The following is a 20,737-nucleotide window of genomic DNA, read 5'->3' as shown; positions in this document are numbered from 1 at the left end:
TTTAAAGTTATTTATTGACACATCGCAAAAACTTTTTTGTCAAAGCCAACAAAATTTTGTGATGGTTCAGGGTTTGTAGTTTTTAAAATTTTGTCTTCAATGATGATTGCTTTAATTGCCTTCTTAAACGATAGAAAGGTCAATGAGAATTGACATAAAAATTTTCAATTTTATTGATTGTTTTCAGTGTTGTAAAAATATTTGAAAATGTGTAACTCAAAATCTTGAAAACTATGTAACGTTTTAATTACTTGGTTTAGTTTCAACTATTTTTCAGAGTTTTTATTATAAATTGTTGAATTTTATAATAATTAAGTAAATTAAAATTTTATGATGTTTTTTTTTTTACCCTATCAGGAACACAGTTGTGACCGTTACTACAGCGGTCACATTCATTTCCGAATTCAGAGGAAAGAATAGTTTAGCTGATAGTCTGCTCTAGGTACAATTCTTAAATGATTCTCTTTACAATCCGATGGGCACCACATTGGATTGACACGGTGTTAACTTGATCATCAATTACATAAAGGCCAGATAATCAATCCAGATTCCTGGAAGAGTGATATTTGATGGAATATAAATGATTGAAGGAACATAGGGTGAAGGACATTACAAGAGAAATTAAAAAAATTAAATAAAATAAATTAAGTCACTCTTTATTGTGAGCTCTTAAAATACAAATTTCCCTCACTATTTAATCCTAGCAAGAGGAGTTTACTATCCACTAGATCTGCGTGTTTTACTATTATTTTATCATACAGCTCTTTCACAACATCTGTAACAGAAAAAAAAAGTAAAATGAACAAATAGATAAAAAATATTATGGGTAAAATATTATTTGGACGATTCAACCATGTGTTGATTGAGTTATACACACATCTTCATGCCTAATGTTTGCATTCAATCATTCTGTTGTTTAGTGGTGAGTAATAAAATCCGTAAAGTAGCAGCCCGTAGAGGTGATACTTCTAAGCTTTTTAAGATTACGCACCAAATCTGTGGTAAGCGGCCCCCGACCGCAGGCCCAGTTCGTGGCCCGAGCGGCCAAATCGTGTCTGAGCCCGATTGCGTGAAAAGCATATGGAGAGATCACTTCTGCCGCGTGCTAAATCGTCCACCCCCCTTAGACCCCCTCCATGTGCCCTCAGTTTCTGCCCAACTGAACATTCCGCGAGCACACGATATTTCGCAAAGCACTCCAACGCATACTGAAATTATATCAGCTATTAAAAAGCTGAAAAACGGAAAGGCGCCTGGTGTCGACGAAATACATCCGGAATACGTCAAGAGTGGCATGGACGCTCTCCTCGACCCCCTGTATCACCTACTTTCAAAGGTATGGGAAGAGGAAAGGTGCCCGAAGGATTGGGTAAACGGGGAAGTTATAGCCCTCCACAAAAAGAGTGATCCGCTGTTGTGTGATAACTACCGTGGCATTACTCTTTTAAGCGTTCCTGGAAAAATTCTGGCACAAATAATTTTGGCAAGAATCCAAAAACCAATAATGCGAGTCCTCAGAGAGAACCAAGCGGGCTTTCTACCAGGCAGGGCGTGCGCTGACCATATACATAACTTACGATGCCTGTTACAGCAAAGTAACGAATGGAACTGCGCCCTTGCCTGCTGTTTTGTAGACTACGAAAAAGCTTTCGACAGCCCGCATAGGTCTTCTCTTTGGAATATCATAGAAGCGTATGGAGTTCCTTTCAAAATTGTGGCCATTATCAGGGCACTTCACACTAACAGCGAATGCTGCGTTAGAATAGATGATGTGTGCAGTGAACCATTTGAGGTCTCTACTGGGGTGAAGCAAGGCTGTGTACTAGCCCCATTTCTCTTCATCATCATGTTTGACTTCATCTTACGAATGTCAATTCCACCGGATCGAGGAATTGCAGTGAGTTCTGCTCAGAAATTATGCGATTTAGAATATGCGGACGATGCAGTTCTAATAGATACATCGATCGGAGCCCTGCAAGATATAATTGACTCCCTCCAAACAAACTCCGCTCGGTTAGGCCTAAGAGTGAACGCCAAAAAGACCAATGTCATGTGCAACTCAGCCTGTCCGGACCGAGATCAACATCTTACTTGTGAGGGACGAGCGCTCGTTCGAGTCATGGTGGAGGATGGTAGTGTCCAGAAGGAACTGAATGTACGGCTCGGAATGGCAGGAGCTATATTCAATAAAATGCGCAATGTCTGGGACTCACTGCTTTACTCGACAAAAACCAAGTGTCGTCTCTTTAACACCTGCATCCTAACAGTGTTGCTGTACGGATGTGAGTCGTGGCACCTCACCAAAGCTCAAAGCAAGAAACTAGCAAGTTTTGAAAATAGATGCCTGAGGCGAATACTGGGTATAAAGTGGTATGACTTCGTCAGGAATGACGATGTGAGGAGAAGAACTCAACAGCCCCTCATACTGGAAGTCCTGAAGAGAAGAAGGTGGACATGGTTGGGACATGTCCTTAGAATGCCACCTGAGGGCATCAACCCCTCATGTCTCTTCTTCCAACCCCGAGGATTCCGGCGCCCCGGAAGGCCGCTGACGACCATTCACCGACTATACTCAGCGGAACTTCGAGACGCCGGACTGACCTGGGAGGAAGCCAAGGAGATGGCGCGTGACAGAGTGACTTGGAGACGACTCGTGTTGGCCATATGCTCCACCTAGGGAGCGAACATGGAAAAAGAAGAAGAATAAAATCACTCCATCTTTGGGTTAAATAATGAAAATAAGAGAATCATCAACGAATTTGGGAATGAAGTACATCTCTAAGCAAAGTACATAGTTAAACATGATTTTTTAGGATATTGTTATGATTTTTGCCAAATCTTAAGATTAAAATATATGGAGCATTTTTGGAGGAAAAATATATGTACAGGCGGACCTCATCTTTCATTCACTATTTCGCACAATTGAAAAAAACTTTTTGGCAATAATGCAAAAATGTTTTTTTTCCGTGCAGTTGTTTCCCTTCCACATTATGAAATGCGTATGAACCGGGTCCGTACTGTGAAAAGTGTTTTGTATGTACTGAATTATAACATATGGAACGCAGTAAACAATATTGGAGACGCATGGGTTGAAATAAAAGTAATGAAAGGTTCATGGAAACAACTATGGCCACAAATGATGGGTGATTTCATAAATTCTGATGAAACTCCAGAAACTATCACACTTGAAATAGTTCACCTAATGAACGAAGTAAACCTGTATGTTACCAGTGAAGATGTTAATGCGATGATTGAATCTCATTCTGAACCTTTGACTAATAAATTTGTAATGGACCAACAAGAGAATGAAAATAATATACAAATTGAAAGTGAGGAAGAAGAACCTGAAGAAAGCATCAAGACCTTAACAATAAAAAATATGACGGGGCTTTTACACATCTTGAGATATTTTCAAAAATTATGTAAGAATGTGATCCCAATGGAGAACACATATCTCAAGTGCGTAGGGCGATCCATAATAGTACTTTGTGTTACAGTACTCTATGAAGAAAAGAAAAAAAATAGTTAAATACAACAAACTCTTGACAAGTTTAACCTTTTAACTGCCGGCAGGTACATGTATGGCAGTACCCAGCACGCTGCAAATTTTACGACAAATATTAAACTTTCTAAACATATCGTTATTGAAAGTGTAATAACGTTTATTTATAAAACTTACCAAATAAATGAAGAGCGCGTCAGTTGTGCAGTCATTTATCCATAATCATAAAATTAATTGTTCATGGTGCAGGGTTGTCACAAAATTTGTCATAGATAATATGAAAATTAAATTATATGTCAAAAGTAATTGTTTATGTTAGTTTAATATTAAAAGTATACACACACACTATGATTTAAAAAAATTTAAAATCATCAAAATCGACTCCAAAATCACTGTCATCAGATTCGGCAGTGACGGCAACTCGGGGATTATTGGAAAACCCTGAGCGCCATTAGTTGATCTCTCAAAGCTCTCTTTAATTTACGTTTAAAGTGGTAAAAACAAATTCTGTTTCAATTCTAAGTATGCAAAGATATTCTCAATAGATGTCACTATGCGTTAAATATATTTGTACATTTTAAATAATTGATTTTCTTTAGTAAAAGCCCATTTAAAATGGCGCATCTTAAGAGGTAATTTTTGTATGAGCGGCGCTCCGTTCACAGAAAATTATGCATCTTAAGACGCTTTTGGCAGTTAACCGGTTAATGAGAAAATATAATTTTTATACGTTTAACCTCGGCTCGTAACGCATGTCTGTATTGAAAACTATAGTGCATGTTGGTCTTCGGGTCGACCAAAAATCGCATGTGTTAGACATTTTGTGTAGTTTTGAGTGTGTAAATGGTGCTATGGTGGTGAAGGGTAGTATTGTTTGCATGCTGTGTTAGTGATTGTCCTGACGAAGAGACGGGTACGTCTCAAAACCGGTAGACGTAAAAATCTCGGTGAGTGGTTATATACTAATTTTATTAACATTTTTGTAAAAAAATAAATAAGTAAAAATGACTAACCACAAAGTAAATGTTTTAAATATAATATTGAGAATAATATAATTTTTATTCAATATAAGTATACTTAATATAAGTAATTTTTGATAAATACAAATTTGAAAGTACAATTTTTGGTGTTTTTAAAAAAAAAAATTACATCCCTCTACTTTCAAGCATTTAACTTTCGCACACATTTTCAGGAACCAATCATATGCGAAAGATGAGGTCCGTCTGTATATTATAAATAAAATAAAAACTGTTATGCTGATCGTATTGAAGAGAATATTTTTTAACATTTCCACATGGATGAAACAAATGAAGTAAACTTAAAAATAGAATAACTATGTAAATACATTGACAGCAATAAATTAAGAGATGGTACAAAATACTCACCATTAAAATTTACAAGCATTGTTTGGGGTATGAAAAGTGATACAAGACCATAAAATTTCTTGAATATAAACAGCGATGTAAGATTTTCGAAATGTGCTGCAACTTCCTTCCAGTCCACTTCTTGCCAATGTACACGGTTAAATTTAGAATGCAACCTGTAAATTAAGTCATATAAGAAATATACAAACGAGACGAAGAACTCTATGCAAAAATATATTTTTTTAAATTATAAAATGAAAGTTTGAGACAATCGGGTGAGTGTTGCTCTATATGTGTATCAACACCATTTTTTAATTTTTTTCATTCAAACCCTTATCCGCACCCCAATGGTGCATAGGGCACTGCATCATATAAACGCAGTGTTATCTTGATCATTAACACATGAAGGAAAAGTGATCAGCCCTCCGCTTCAGGTACCAATCCAGGATAACATTGAATAAATATTTAAGTGAAAAAATCACTTATATTTATTTGACCCTCCCTGGGAATCGAACCCGGGACCTCCAGTACGGTAGCCGAGCGTGCTGACCATTACACTACGGAGGAAGTTACTTGTATCCAGAAATGTTAATTTGATTAAATATTGACTCACACTTCAACTATTTTGCGGCGGAGAGCAGTTAAGTAAATAGGTTTTGTTGAAAATAGCTGTATATAGAGTTTATCCAACCAGTGTAATTTTAGTTGAATTGGCCTCATGTTCATTTCATCTGCCAGTTGTTTCCAAGTACTCATCTCAATCTTATTATGTCTTAATATTTCCAAGTCTAGACTGTTTTCTGGTATATTGTGTATTTTATTCATCAGTGGTAAAAGTTTCTTGATAAATGTATTGCAGAGTTTCAGATTCCATTTTGTGATTGTGGTGATTTTTTGACTTTTGTCAAGTTTGTATTTTTCTGCAAAAAAGAACACTCGTTTCATTTCACACACAAGTAACTAAAAAACACTTGTTGATACTCCTCTACTAATGGTACTAAACAAACAACTTAATATATGTATTTGTTTTTTCAACATTTACATAAAAATTTTGATAAATTACGTTCGGATGCCAAAAAAGGGTATCCTATCCATTTTTATTTGGTGACTTTGGCTTGAATGGGTGAGAGTTGCGTGATCGGCTACATGCTATGAACTATCTAGCCGACGAATAATTTTTTACCATCGAGTTTTTGGTAAGAATGCAACAAATGGCAATATGCTTTATAGTAACTCTATTTATCCGTGTAGTTTTCTAACTGGCATTGTCTTGTCTGTCATCTTAAATAAAAAGTAAACAAATAAGGTCGCAAGATACTAACATTTGATCACAATAAACCAAACTATTTTTTCGTTTATTGTAATAGAAATGTTAGGAGACACAAATATATACAAATTGCCTCGACTTACTAGTGCCCTAAGATAAGAGTTTTTAAAGAAATATGCCATCAGTTGGTGCCATCAGTTGGTAAACCCGACTAAAAATGGTGTCGGAACGCCATTCCTGTGCGTTCGGACTGAAATAATTCACAATTAAAACAATGCATAATTTAACATGTATTTTTATTTTCAGTCTTCAAGGCCGAACCGCCAAATCCTCCTTCAGCAGCTCAGGAGAAGAAACAACAAACTGATGACAACTTCAACTCCATCAAGACACTAGCGGTGAAGAAAAACTACATTCTGTTACTGATATCTTACGGAATCAATGTTGGAACTTTCTATGCCATCTCTACATTCCTGAATCAAGTTGTACTTCTCTACTTTCCGGTAAATACTAATTTTGATAAGAATTTTGACATAAAACATCAATACTGCAACCAAAAAATGCCTGTTTATGAACTATCAATGCATATTTATCGGGTCAACCGTGTGTTTATGACAGTGCTTTTACACATCTCGAGACAAGATTAGAGTTCCGGACCTAAATTTACAAGTGAGCTTCATGGGTTCTCTATCTTCCGCCCAACACCACTTCTAACCTGCAGCTTGTGATCCAACCAGTGATTTTTAATTTCAAGCAGGTCTTCACCAAGCACCTTTCCCATCACTACTTTGAAATGAACAGAAATCGAACTCGGACCTCCAGCATGGTAGCCAAATAAGCTAATCCTACTGCAGAGACAGACGTAAAATTGACGTGGTTGAAGAAAATAATAAGTGTGAATACCCTTCTCTTTGATTGTTGAAATATATCGCCAAATGGAATGAGGATCCCTTCCTAAAACTCCAGCCAAGAATAATTGAGTCAATCCATCATACTGTTTGTCATTCATGAATGTTTCAACTATTTCTTTTTCTTTTTCTGAAAACCTAGAATATTTGCCAATTACAAAATAATTGTTTATTTAAAATCATAAGTTTATTATGCAATCATTGTTTGGATACCGACCTTCCTTTTGTTTTGGTTCCCATAGTATGAATAAATCGGTTATAGACTTGGAACGGAGTGCGTTCTGGAAGACCCTTCGATAGAAATAAAACAGCATTCCTACGAGCTTGTATATATTTCTTAACATTTTCAACATTACGCCATCTTGCAAAAACTTCTGGGCAGTCGGGCAGATTATAAATCTACAAGAAATATGCAATTTAAGAGATAGTGTCAAAAGATATCTAGCTCCATACTTAACACATTTACTACCAAAAACTAACTAGTCAGCTTTTCTCTGCCTGCCATAAACAACCAAATACTGATTAGTCAGTTTTTCTACCATACCTACTGGAAATAATTCTCAAAACCATTTAATTTTAAACTTTTAATTTAAAAAAGATATTTACTACAAACTGTAAATTAAAAAAAAAAAATATGCACTATTATTTGTCAAAATTACAAATTGAATTTACTTTGTTTGAATATTTTTGAAAATTTTTGAAAATTATTGGGCATATATATTTTCAAAATTTTAAATTCCCAGTAAATATCCTTTTTTAAATGAATACTTCAAATACGAAATCAACATGGCGATTTATGTAATTGTGAGAATAATTTCTTGTACATATTGTGGAAAGAACGACTAATCGGTGTAAGGTCGTTTACAGTTAGCAGCAAAAAGCCGACTGATGACTGTTAGAAAAATTATTAATGTTTTTATTAAAATTTGTAAATAAAGTGTTACGTGGAAAATTGATAAAAAAGTCACATTATTGAAATTTTTCTATTTATTTGCTATTTTATTGAATAGGGGATTGACGTATTTTTTTTTCTTCATCCCCATCCACACGAAGGGTACCGTATCAGATAGATGCGATGTCAACTTGATTGATAATTACATGAAGGCAATTACCATAACCTGCTCTTCTGACTCAAGGGGCGCATATGTCGCTGCACAAAGTGGATGCGGTCTGAACTCGATGGCGGTCATACAAAGGCAGGGCGATCAGTAATGCGCTTTAGATTCTCAGATTGAGATATTCAGTATATTTGATAGGATGCGTCTTCAAGCAAGTGAAAGAGCTCAGGACATTACTGCTATATGGAGTAGTAGGTAAGGATAAGAATTATATGGAGTAGTGCACAAGATTGTGACCCTTGATAATGAATAATTGGAAAGTGTAAAATATTTCAAATAAAAATAATGAAAAAAAAAATCACAGAAGAGCCAGATTTTTATGCATCACAAAATCATCTTATAGAGTTTCAGTTTAATTATGCATTTATTATAAAGCATTCATTATACAATATACTTCATATTTGAAGCACTAACTTTGTGATTTTCCATTTTATAATTAAAATTTAACTTTGTTTTAATATCACTATTTTAAAACAAAGTTACATTTTAATTATATACATTTATTATACATTTGTTGCGTTGGTGGAAAGAGGCGATAGATTGTTTATTCTTTTGGATAAAAAAAATCTACCTTGAAAAAATCTCTTTTGACGCAATAAAAAGAGAGAAGTCATAGACACTATATAGGAAGAAAGCACGAGTACTTAGGTTAGTTTACGAGGGGCGAGCAAAGCCAGTTTTATGAGGTAAAATCAGTAAACAGAGCATAGGGAAAAACATATTTTCTAAAACTCTCAGCATTTATTGCTCACTTTGTGTAAAAGTGGTATTGCAAGTGGTATTACGATGAATGATAAGGAGAGTGTTATATTACCATACCACAATGCTAACAGTGCTTTTATTTACAAAATATATTCTGGTAAAAGAATTTTTTGTGATAAAACAAAAGGGAAAGAACCACTTCCACTGTAGCACTCGCTGTTTAGGGCAGCTGCAGACAAAATTTTTTGAAATGATGATTGCCAACCTTAAGAATAATGAGAAGATGAGTTTATATAGAACTACAAGATCCAAAACAAATAAACACATCAAACAAAAACCTCACACATACCTCTTTTGGTCAAAAGAACTTTATTATTATGTAATAAAGTTGCAACATATTCCATTATCCATAAAGTCATTAAAAAAAACTAAGCATAAAAGAGCTATTCATAAATAGGTAGATCTGAAATGGATCTCATCATTCGGTCATGTCGTATTTGATTGCATGTCATAAACAATTTTCTTTCACATGGTTTTATAAATAAGTATTATTGAATGCGCCCTCCGTATAAGAAAACTCAGTTAGGGCACATTAATGTAATTTGTAAACATGTGTATAGTGAAATATAAATAAATAAATATGAGAGATTCCAAACAACAATGAAGTAAAAGGTATTTATTACTCACCCTACACATTCGTTTCCAATTTTTGGCAATAATTTTGTCTTCATCGTGGGTGAAGTGTCCGCGTTTCTGCGGGATACCACATTTTAAAATGTCCATTCTGACTTGAAGGGTTGGATGGCGACCTACTTGCTTCACTATCTGGTGAAGTTTCGGAACATCCCAGTCCAAAATTATGTTCGCTGAACTCAGGAGCTATATAAAAGCGATGAATGAGTATCTATTGACTTACCGTGAAAAATCCTACACAACATAATTCAATAAAGGCAGGGGTTTTCAAACTTATAACAAACAGGGACTTTTTGTGTCTGCATCATTAAGGCTTTTGAAAAAGAAAAAAACTTATAAACTTTCAAAAGATAAAAAAATGAAATACGGTAAGTCCTCTACTTATGTGATTAATTTGTTCCAAAGGTTTTCATGTAAGTCAATTTTGTTTTTTTTGATATGTGGGATATGCTTCGTTGTATATGATATATGCTTCTTTCAAATGATTTGGTACATATATGATAACAGAATAGATCTACATACATATATTTAATAAAACATTATTATTTATATATATATATATATATATATATATATATATATATATATATATATATATATATATATATATATATATATATATATATATATATATATATATATATATATATATATATATATATATATATATATATATATATATATATATATATATATATATATATATATATATATATATATTTATGTGTAAATGCATATACGTAGTTATATTTCAAAACAAACCATTATAAAACCATTATTACTTATTTATTTTTTTACAAAAATGTTAATAAAATTAGTATATAACCACTCACCGAGATTTTTACGTCTACCGGTTTCGAGACGTACCCGTCTCTTCGTCAGGACAATCACTAACACAGCATGCAAACAATACTACCCTTCACCACCATAGCACCATTTACACACTCAAAACTACACAAAATAGTTTAAATAGTTAAAATATTTTGTGTAGTTTTGAGTGTGTAAATGGTGCTATGGTGGTGAAGGGTAGTATTGTTTGCATGCTGTGTTAGTGATTGTCCTGACGAAGAGACGGGTACGTCTCGAAACCGGTAGACGTAAAAATCTCGGTGAGTGGTTATATACTAATTTTATTAACATTTTTGTAAAAAAATAAATAAGTAAAAATGACTAACCACAAAGTAAATGCTTTAAATATTAATAATATTGAGAATATAAAACCATTATATTTAAATTATTAATATTCCTTTATTTTTAATCATTTTCATAGAATGCATTGGTACTGATTGTTCTACTTGTTGAATGAGACGTTTTATCAGCATGTGCGATGTCAGCTATATTTTTACCTTTGTCATATTTTTTATAATTTTGACTTTAGTTTTCATTATTATGGCATGTCTTCTTTTATTATCAATTCGATAATCAAAACATTTGCTTGAAATCTTAGGGGTTAAAAAAAGTCGAAATCACGTAAGTAGAGACTTACTGTAGATTATAATAAATTTATATTTTAAAAGTAGAAATTAAATACAGAATCACATATCCCTCTCATAAATGTTTTATCTATGGAAATCACTCATTTAATCCATGTAAAGTTTTGACATTATATATATTTATATATATACATATATACATATATACATATATACATATATACATATATACATATATACATATATACATATATACATATATACATATATACATATATACATATATACATATATACATATATACATATATACATATATACATATATACATATATACATATATACATATATACATATATACATATATACATATATACATATATACATATATACATATATACATATATACATATATACATATATACATATATACATATATACATATATACATATATACATATATACATATATACATATATACATATATACATATATACATATATACATATATACATATATACATATATACATATATACATATATACATATATACATATATACATATATACATATATACATATATACATATATACATATATACATATATACATATATACATATATACATATATACATATATACATATATACATATATACATATATATATATATATATATATATATATATATATATATATATATATATATATATATATATATATATATATATATATATATATATATATATATATATATATATATATATATATATATATATATATATATATATATATATATATATATATAAATATATATATATATATATATATATATATATATATATAAATATATATATATATGTATATATATATATATATATATATATATATAGTTACCTCAAAAAAATAGTCATCCCTCGTAACAACTTCATTCCGTGTTTCAATCATGTCTTGGATTTTTTGCTTTTTTTGAGCTTCTATTTGTTTCTTTTCTTTTTTTTTCCTTGTTTGCGAATCGGACAAATCTTCAGACCCACTTAAATTCACTTCTGCTGTATTCTGTGGAAGTTGTTCACATATATTTCCAATATCAAGTACCTTGTCGGTTTGTTTAATTTTTTTGGATGGAAGTTCCTGTAAGTTTGTTTTATTTTTGATTGGAGACTTTGTTTGGTGATGTGATTCAGAATTGACAGTGATTGATTTCGTGTCTGCATCATCGAATTTTCCATTTGAAATATTTTTCGTTTCAATCTTGCTTTTTTTGTGTTTTCTTTTTTTGTTTGATGTCTCCTGCAACTCATCTTCTGTTTGTACCTCTTGTTTAATTGTAACATTATTGGGTTCTTCTATTTGCCAAACTATTGACGCGTCTTTTGTTTCTTGGTGTGTTTTCTTTTTATCCTTATTCTTTTTGGTGCTACCTAGTTCAGCAATGTTTTCCTTTTTGGGCTTTTTTCTCACTGGTTTTGTAGATTCATTATCTGTCTCCGGTTCTTGCTTAACAGTTGTTCCATTTAAAGATTTGGATTTATTGTGTTCTAAGTTTTCTATCATTGTTTCATGATTTAAATCCTTTTTTCTTTTGAGTGTATTTACATTTTGTGGCAAAATATTTTCATCTTTATGTTTTTTTTTCTTCGGTGATATTTTATATTCGGTTTCTTGTTCTTTTTTAATAATCACGGTATCGATTTGGGAATCAGAACCGATTAGATCATTCTCAAATTGATTTTTTTTCTTAACAAATGCAGGTATTGAATCTTGCTTAGACTTAAACTCAGACTTCTCATTTTTAATTTTTTTCTTTTTTTTATCTGTCAATTGCTGATTCGTTGATTGATCTTTAATTTCATCCTCTTTTTCACTTCTATAATCCATTTTTTTTTCATTTTGAAATCTTAATTCATTTTTAAGTGTCATTTTATTTTCATTTGTATTTAAAACTTTTTCTCGTTTAATATTTTGTTGGTTGGTTCGGTTGGAATTAACAATTTCGTCTGAGCTACCAGAATCAGAAATGTTATTGTGATGCTTGTACATTTTTTTAAGTTTGAATTTTGTTTATATATTTAAAATGTGTTTCACATCGAAATTATATGTGAAAATAATCTATTACAGTGAATTTAAGTAGGTTAATTTTTATTAATATATATTTGTTTTTATTATTTACAAAATACTTCAATTTATACTATTTCTGTAAGCCTAAGCTGCTCATTATTAATAATAGGTATCAAATTGTGGTAGTGGGCTCGAACCCCGAAACTCTGACTCAAGAGTCTGCGACACTAACCACGAGACCACAACCTGACACATGGAAATTAATACACACGGAAAATATACTCAGAATTTTTCACTAGCTGGAATTACTATAGAAATAAATAAATAATACGCGGCACCAGAACTCCATGCTGAATAACGAGCTGTGATGAGCACGTTATTTTGACAATTCAATATTCAATGTTGACGTTTAGCTTCATAGATAATCTATTTTTGACCATAGAACAAACAAAAATCGGTAGAGTAGAAAGCATGGTAAAGACAAAAGTACACCGTACCTACTTAGTACCTACCCAAAGAATGTGTAGAAAGTTGTTTATGGTATTAAATGTTATTATTTCTGTGCATTATCGTTTGAATTTGAAAGATCCGTTTTGTGCTTGTGTCGGTTATTAGTTTATATTGCAATTAATTTGTTATTTGCACGAGCTGTGTGACGTTTCCCCATTATTGAATTAATACAAATAATTAGTGTAATAGATTTATACAAATTCGTGATTGTATAAATGAAGAGTTTTACGATTATTTCTACTTCGTATATCGGACGCTGAGAACGAAAGTTCGACGATGTCTCTGTCAATGGTTCTTCGGACACCCAAGCGATTCAATAATTCCTCGCAAAGTTCGAGTTTGCTTACAAGTACTCCCGTTAATAGTCGTCCAATTCAAGATGCCGAACCTGTGCAGTCTCCCATTGAACAAAAAAGTGAACATCAAATAATTATCACTCCTGCAAATGCGAGTAGACAGGTCCGAGGCTCTCTGTCCTTAGATGAAGCGTCTACGCCAAGATATCGTACTCGGTCGCAATCAAGATTTCTCGAAGCAAGTCTTGTTCAAAACCAATCGGATTCAATATCAAAGGAATGTTCTATTAATAAGAAAGGTCGAACGCCGTTGAAGGCTACCGGGAACAGTGTAAAAATTGCGCGAGAAATTCTAGTTAAAAATGTCAAAAAAAACTGCTCATCCACGAACAAAACTCAAATGTTTGCCTCCAAGACTCCCGATTCGAGGGGTCGTCTGGATGTTCGGAGCGGTATTAAAGACAGGCGCAGATCTCGAACAGTTGAAGGGAATGAATTTCAAATGAAACCTAAAAATACATCAGAGGAAAAAGAAAGTAAGTTTAATTTTCTTGTAACGTATAAAACTAATCATTGTCTAATAAATATTTTTTTTTTCATTCACCTTTACATGAGTGTCAATTTTTTTTTTTTTTGCATATTTGTGGCGTAGTTGAAAAGCCATAATAACGAAGATGATTTAAATAAGTGACACAAGCAGGTGTAGAATTTACGCGGGGTAGAATTTATGGCATTATAAATTGCCTTCCTTTGAAAAAATTTCAAAAGCTTTTTTTTTGTTATATACAATGGTAGTAGGGCTGTTTAAAAAAAAATTATAATCCTTTTTTCTGCCTCTGTAGATGGTCAACACGCTCAGCTACCGTTCTGGAGGTCCTGGGTTCGATTCCCAGGGAAGGGTCAAATAAATAAATGTCTTTTAGTTTTGTCAGGGATGAGAAATAAACATTGTCTTTCTTTTTGCAGATGTGAATGGTAAAAGCAATGGAAAATGTATATCTGATACTAAAAACGAAATGAGTCACAGAAAAGTAAGCGAGTTTGTCAATTTCCAAGAGACAATTCACATCCGGAACGTTGACATCGGTAATGAAAAACTTGTAGATAGTTTAAAAAAATCAAATACACTGTCGTCATTAACAAAACCATCAGTGACATGTAGTAAAATTCCGGTTAAAAACAACAAGAAAACACCTGCCAAAGCATTAAGCAGTGTTCAAAGTGAAAAACAAAGATCGACTCTTAACGTGGACAAATGTTCAACTACTGCAGACAATAGCTCGCCTAAAAGTGTTACGAGCCCATTAAGCGAAGAAAATGTACCCACCAAGCATAGCAAACGGGAACAACTTCGGTTATCAGTCTGTATAGAAAAATGCGACTTGGCTAAACCCGAAAGTTTGCAGATGAAAGGAAACACCCAATCGGAAAGTATGGAAAGTTTGAATCGCTTAAAAGATCCAAATATGCTGAGACAGTTGATATCTACAATCAATAATAAAATGAAGTCTGGTAAGGCTCTTGCCAAAGCGGATGCTCCTAATAAAGCTCCCCAAGACTCCGGCGAGAATAACACGGCCTCGGGGGATTCCATTAATAATTCGGAAAGTAACAGAAACTCGGATCAGTTTTCCAATTGTTCCACAAAGCCGTCCTTTATCCGTAGAAAGTTGTATTCTCGATCCTCTGATTTTACTGATCAGGAGCAAACAGTCGATAAGTTGAATGATTCATTCTTAGGAGTAAAGGACGTAAGAAGCGTATATTCCTTGAAAAGCAAGGAAGTTAGTAATAAAGCCAAGCCCTCCGAAGGTGACGAGACTCAGAATACGACCGATACGTCGGAAGGAACAGGAAAGTCAGCGGATAATTTAAGGCAATATTGCTTAAGAAAAAACAGTAACAAAAAATTTGCAAAATTCTTCGCTGACGCTGACAATTTAATAACCTGCGATATAAAGGATGGAAACACTAAAGAAGACACCAGTAAACTAGTCACCAAACTTTTAAAAGACATAATATATACAGACAATAATAAAAATGCTTCCGATAAAACAGATCATATCTCGTCAGAAAATAATAAGCAGTCATCCGAAGCGATTCAACAAAATTCGGATTCAATGCCAGTCACAAATGCAGCCAGTTGTCAGGATACAAAAGTAAATAATATAGATTTGAACGATTCTATTTTTGACATCTTCAGTAAGAATGAAAGTAATGTGAAAAAAGTTAATAAAGAAAACAAAACATCTACAAAATCCATTAAGCCTAAAGCTGTTGTTAAAGATAAGAAAACTAAAAGTAAAGTAAAATACTGTAAAACTGACAGTCCTAAAGAGGAAAAAGTATTAGTCATACCTAAAAGGCGCTCCAGAGAAATGGTAAAAAACAATTCAACCAAACCAATAAAAAGCAAAAACCTCAATCTGGATCTTAGTGACAAGATTGATTTGGATAATCAGATCCAAAGGAAACATAAGAATGTTAAATCTTCTCTTGTCAAAAAAGATCCCTCGTGTGATTTACGAGCGGATACACAAAAAGTTATCAAATGTTTGGAGAATTCTGGTTTAGAGTCGGTTCTGTCCACACTTCAGACTGATAATTTGTTCCTAAGCAGCGATTCAGCAAAGAAACCGAAAAAAAGGTCACTTGAAATCAGTTTTACAACCAAAAGAACTTTGCGGCACAATAAACAAAAACTAGAAGAAGAAGAGAATCATCATCGGAAAGGTAAAAAAATTATTACTGAACTAATTTCCTCATTTAACTAACAATCCTAAGCAAAATTTTAATAAATATTTATTTAACCATTAAATTCATTTTATTAACTACATATGTATCTTGATTATTTTAGGAAACTATCTAAGTTCACAACAACCAGAAAGCTGTGGCAATAATACTGTCATCTTCAAAAATGGAAAACTGATTTCTGGAAAATGTGAGGTTTTTTTTAAAATATATTTTTGTAATGTGTCGGGAGGTATAAAGTATACAAATCTAAAATGTCAAATGTTCAGGAGGGACAAGTATTTTTTATTCTGTTTGCTGACAGTTATTAAGTAGTAAACTAATCACATGCAAACAACTGAGAGAAAAAACACTCTCCGAAACCTTTGAAATTTTAGAAAAGTGATTGTTCACCTCATACCTACCGATGCTTTCTTAAGATAAATTGATCCATTTGTGTGTAGGAATAACCTGAATTTCTCTTTTGTTTAGTTGGAGAGTCATCTTTGAATTCACCGAAAAATAAGTACAACCATTCTACTATGACTAATTCTCAAGAAATGCCTAATCTTAAAATTAATTTCAAAACAGATTTCAAGAAACTTTACAGTGGAACTAATGATTTTAATACTTTTGAGAAACTTGTAAATGAGAGTTTTCTCTCACCGCGTATGGAAAATTTCAATTATAAACAGAAAAATATGTCATTTGCTAATAGAACAGCGATGAACATTGCCAAAGAAACACAGCGAAGTTTGGAGCAGAGTAAATATTTGTTTAAACCCCCGTCCAATGTGCTCTGGAACCAGAAACCTTCCATTGAATACGGTGTTTGGGAAGGAAAGAAATATGAAGGGTCATCTAACTTCAAAGGAATGTCATCAAGTACTAAACACGCCCGTTCTATTAAGAGTATGGGGCCTGATAGTAGTATGTTATCGGTTTGTTTTCCCAAAGATGGCAGCTCTTTTCTCAAACCTGGTCCGGGATATCTTGATAAAACAAAATCTATCAATGAAATGATCATGCGCTCAGCATGCAAAGATAATTCCAAGACTTTGCGATCTATTTCACACGCGGCTCCATACAATCAAAGAAGTAAAATAGCTCATAACCATTATAGTAGTAAAAGTTCAATAAATGTTCAAGATTTCAGGACAGTAAACTGTGACGAGAGAGTATCACAATTTGAAAACTTTGAAGACCATCCCTTCCAAATTCCTAGAGAATATAGCAATACTCTGAGAACACTAAAGAAACAAAGCATTACCACATTTACGGGGAGAAATGGACATTTTAACAATACTTCAAATAATCCTACTTTTAAATCTAAAACAACTTTCCCAAATTCTATAGAAAGGAATTTTTCTAATTTTGGTGAAAGCGTCTCAGAATTTGGAGATTACGAAGAGGACCCATTTAGTATTCCGATGGAAAAATCGAAAATCACATTGCCAAATCCTTTAAGAAAACATTCCAGCTACTATCCCTTCAGTGAGGAATATTTAGAATTTGGCAACTATCGCGTTGATCCTGAAGAAAGGTCGGAGAATCCATTTAGAAATCGTCCGTCTATATTTGAGACTAGAATATCTAAAGATGGAAATTCCAGAAATTATCCATATGATATTCCAATGGAGCGGTCTAAGGGAGCCTATTCAGCTAGACCGAGTAACTTCTGCGCACAGAATAATACAATTTCAGATATAAGAAATAATAAAGGTAATCAGTATATGAGAGGCGGGGAAGACCTTCATATACATTCATCACACAGAAGGAAGACAAATCAACTTGATGATTGTGTCTCTGAAATCCGCAACAAAAAACTTAATACTCATAAAAGCAGTTCTTCATTTCCCATGAGAGAACCGCATTTTGTTAATTATAGTGAACCAGAGGCATTTAAAATGCCAATTTTAAGAGCCCTTAAAAGAAAAGTAATGCAAGATGCCAATGAGACTGTCGGATCTGAAAATAAAAGGTCTAGATTTGAAGGTAAAGACCTTTCAGTATCTTTTTCTTTTCTTCATTTTGTAATTTAGTTTTACTGAGGTAACAATTTTTTTCTTTTTCAGATTCTCATTATAGTACCAGTACAAACATCCCCAGTTCATCTAAAGTTTGTAATTTTGTCAATTCTAAAATGCATGCTCGAAACCAATCCAACAACAAACCAGTTTGTGCATTCGTATTTAAGTCATCCACGGTTAGTCCTGTCAGGAAATTAACAGAAACTGTTTCTGTTAATGTAACAAGCTATGATTCGGGTGAAATGTTTCCGAATATCAATTTGCACAATAATGAAAGGTACGACGATGTCAGCAGGTCAAACTGTTTTTCAGATAATGAGCGTGATGACACTGTTATCAGTAAAGTTAATAATGTTTTGGGTGAAGGACCTTCAATCTGTAGGGAAAACCCTAAGCAAATTGCTCAGAAACCTATGTCAGATGTCAAAAATAATGAAAAAAAGGTAATGGAGGAAGTAAAAATTACAAAGAAATATGTCATTTGCGATGATGAGGTTTTAAATGTCACTAAAAAGAAGGATGAAGAAAGACATTGCGACGACGATACCTTTTTCTTTAAAGGCTCTCACAGTAAACCTTTCTCCACAAACAATACAGTCGGGAAGATACTTCCAGAAACATCAAAAATTAACATGCATTCAATTCTCGATCCACATTCTGTTAGCAATTTCTCAATATCTGATGCTTCAAGAATAGGAAGCCGAAAGCAATCTTCAATTGTTAGCAAATATAAAAGTTCACATTCTAAAGGCGGTATTGCGCCATTACATTCAGGGTTAGATGATAACTTTACAAAAGGGTACTGCGTAAACTCTACTAACTCGGCTATTGTAACGGCGAGCACTTCAAGCAAGAATCCTCAATTACGGCAACAATATGATGAATTCAAAACTCCCATTAGAACACAAAAGCCCGCCAAACATGGCCAAATAAACAGAGCAAGTAACTGCTCTCCATGGAGGTTTTCAAATTTGTAAAATCAATCATTAAAATATTAAGTTGACATTTTGGGTTAATGGTATTGCAAAACAGTGAAGACTAACAGAGAAGTGAAGACTTACATGTTTTATATTTATTTATAATAAATAGTTTTTTTTTTCAAGGAAATAAATATCAGTAGGTACAAGGAAACCAATCCTAAATGTCTAATGTTCAGAAGAGACAAATTGGTGATTTTTTTAAAAAATATCTCACTCATTTTTTAGAAAGTAAACATAAATTTTTGAACATAATATCAATAGGTGTGAAGGTAACCTAAAATAACATAGTAAATCTAAAACTTTGAATCTTCAGGAGAAACAAATTAGTGACTAAGAATATTTCACTGCCAGTTTCAACGGGGAACTCGCAAACTCCAAATTTAGAGGTGGGACGTGTCTTTGCGCACAATTTTTTTTTAGAATACATATTGCAATTTGACTTTTTTAGAATATATATATTTTTTTTAAATTATCATTTTTTTAACTCCTTTTAAAAACTTTTTTTTTTCAAAACCATATATTTATTTTGAAGAAAAACTAATTTTTTCAATATAAAAATGGTATTTTAAGTAAACAAATTTTACTTGGGTTTAAAGAAAATTAAGTTTGATATATTGTATATTCGACCTTAAGGAAGTAAGCGTGATATCATGTTCAGTAATTTTACGCTTACTCTCCAAAAAGTGCCCAAATGAAATTCTGAAAAATCACTATAAGTCTCTCTTAAATATTTGATGTGTTTGATTTGATTATTTAACTCACACCTACCAAAATGTTTAGCATTATGTATCTTGCAGTAAAGGTTTAAAGTACATATTGTGGCTGTATACTCACATACTGATAAAGTATACATTTTGCAAGTTGACGCTTCTACCGTAACGTTTGTATATTTTGATGGAAGTTCAATCTGAAGCCTGTGGTTAGTAATAGAAGTACGTACACAATTGTTAATTTAGCTTCTTAGTATTTTGACCACTTGATTTTTCTTGTAATCGGCTCTTTAAATAATAATAAATTGCATTGACATAATAAATCATGTTTGTATTCTGAATGTATGTAATAAATATTTACTTCATACTGTAGTTTTATATGGAATTCTGCAGCACCACTGCAATTCCACTTAAACATAAAAATAACAATTTGTAG

The 20,737-nt window shown here is 32.6% G+C and overlaps 2 protein-coding genes and 1 long non-coding RNA gene across 7 annotated transcripts; 2 read left to right on the top strand and 1 right to left on the bottom strand.

Annotated features, from left to right (window-relative positions):
- Positions 1-635: 635 nt before the first annotated feature.
- Positions 636-13,456, bottom strand: LOC148311745 (uncharacterized). Of its 5 annotated transcripts, none has more exons than XM_088278405.1 (8): positions 13,317-13,456; positions 11,882-12,989; positions 9,549-9,740; positions 7,259-7,440; positions 7,037-7,179; positions 5,480-5,786; positions 4,888-5,042; positions 636-775 (listed from the first exon to the last, which is right to left on the bottom strand). In XM_088278405.1, the coding sequence occupies exons 2-8, from the start codon at positions 12,905-12,907 to the stop codon at positions 657-659; spliced, it is 2,124 nt and encodes a 707-aa protein (XP_088134531.1). In that variant the 5' UTR covers positions 12,908-12,989; positions 13,317-13,456; the 3' UTR covers positions 636-656. The 5 variants fall into 5 exon arrangements, with proteins under 5 accessions (XP_088134531.1, XP_088134530.1, XP_088134532.1 ...); XM_088278404.1 differs by having other exon boundaries at positions 13,384-13,446; XM_088278406.1 differs by having other exon boundaries at positions 13,328-13,443.
- On the top strand, positions 5,730-7,004 carry LOC148311746 (uncharacterized). The gene is made up of 3 exons (XR_015839342.1): positions 5,730-5,860; positions 6,440-6,636; positions 6,891-7,004. It is a non-coding gene; the product is annotated as an uncharacterized LOC148311746 (long non-coding RNA).
- Positions 13,457-13,608: 152 nt separating the features above from the next.
- Positions 13,609-19,737, top strand: LOC148311744 (uncharacterized). Its single transcript, XM_088278401.1, has 5 exons — positions 13,609-14,387; positions 14,818-16,584; positions 16,709-16,792; positions 17,074-18,576; positions 18,657-19,737. Exons 1-5 carry the CDS (start codon positions 13,832-13,834, stop codon positions 19,586-19,588), a joined length of 4,842 nt encoding a protein of 1,613 aa, XP_088134527.1. The 5' UTR covers positions 13,609-13,831; the 3' UTR covers positions 19,589-19,737.
- Positions 19,738-20,737: the final 1,000 nt, after the last annotated feature.

Source organism: Brachycentrus maculatus, unplaced genomic scaffold, assembly GCF_059751285.1.
Source record: "Brachycentrus maculatus isolate JH-2025_06_01 unplaced genomic scaffold, ASM5975128v1 h1tg000057l, whole genome shotgun sequence".
Taxonomy (NCBI): Eukaryota; Metazoa; Arthropoda; class Insecta; order Trichoptera; family Brachycentridae; genus Brachycentrus; species Brachycentrus maculatus.
Note: the sequence above shows the minus strand (reverse complement) of the source record. Positions and strands in the feature narration are given on the sequence as shown.

Excerpts from the sequence above, each read along its gene's own strand:
- LOC148311745 (XM_088278402.1), bottom strand. The coding sequence starts at position 13,027 with ATGTACAAGCATCACAATAACATTTCTGATTCTGGTAGCTCAGACGAA. Across the intron at positions 9,741-11,881 it reads GGGATGACTATTTTTTTGAG|CTCCTGAGTTCAGCGAACAT; the intron begins GTAACTATATAT and ends GCTTTTATATAG. Across the intron at positions 7,180-7,258 it reads GGAACCAAAACAAAAGGAAG|GTTTTCAGAAAAAGAAAAAG; the intron begins GTCGGTATCCAA and ends CAAATATTCTAG.
- LOC148311744 (XM_088278401.1), top strand. The coding sequence starts at position 13,832 with ATGTCTCTGTCAATGGTTCTTCGGACACCCAAGCGATTCAATAATTCC. Across the intron at positions 14,388-14,817 it reads TACATCAGAGGAAAAAGAAA|ATGTGAATGGTAAAAGCAAT; the intron begins GTAAGTTTAATT and ends TTCTTTTTGCAG. Across the intron at positions 16,793-17,073 it reads AAAACTGATTTCTGGAAAAT|TTGGAGAGTCATCTTTGAAT; the intron begins GTGAGGTTTTTT and ends TCTTTTGTTTAG.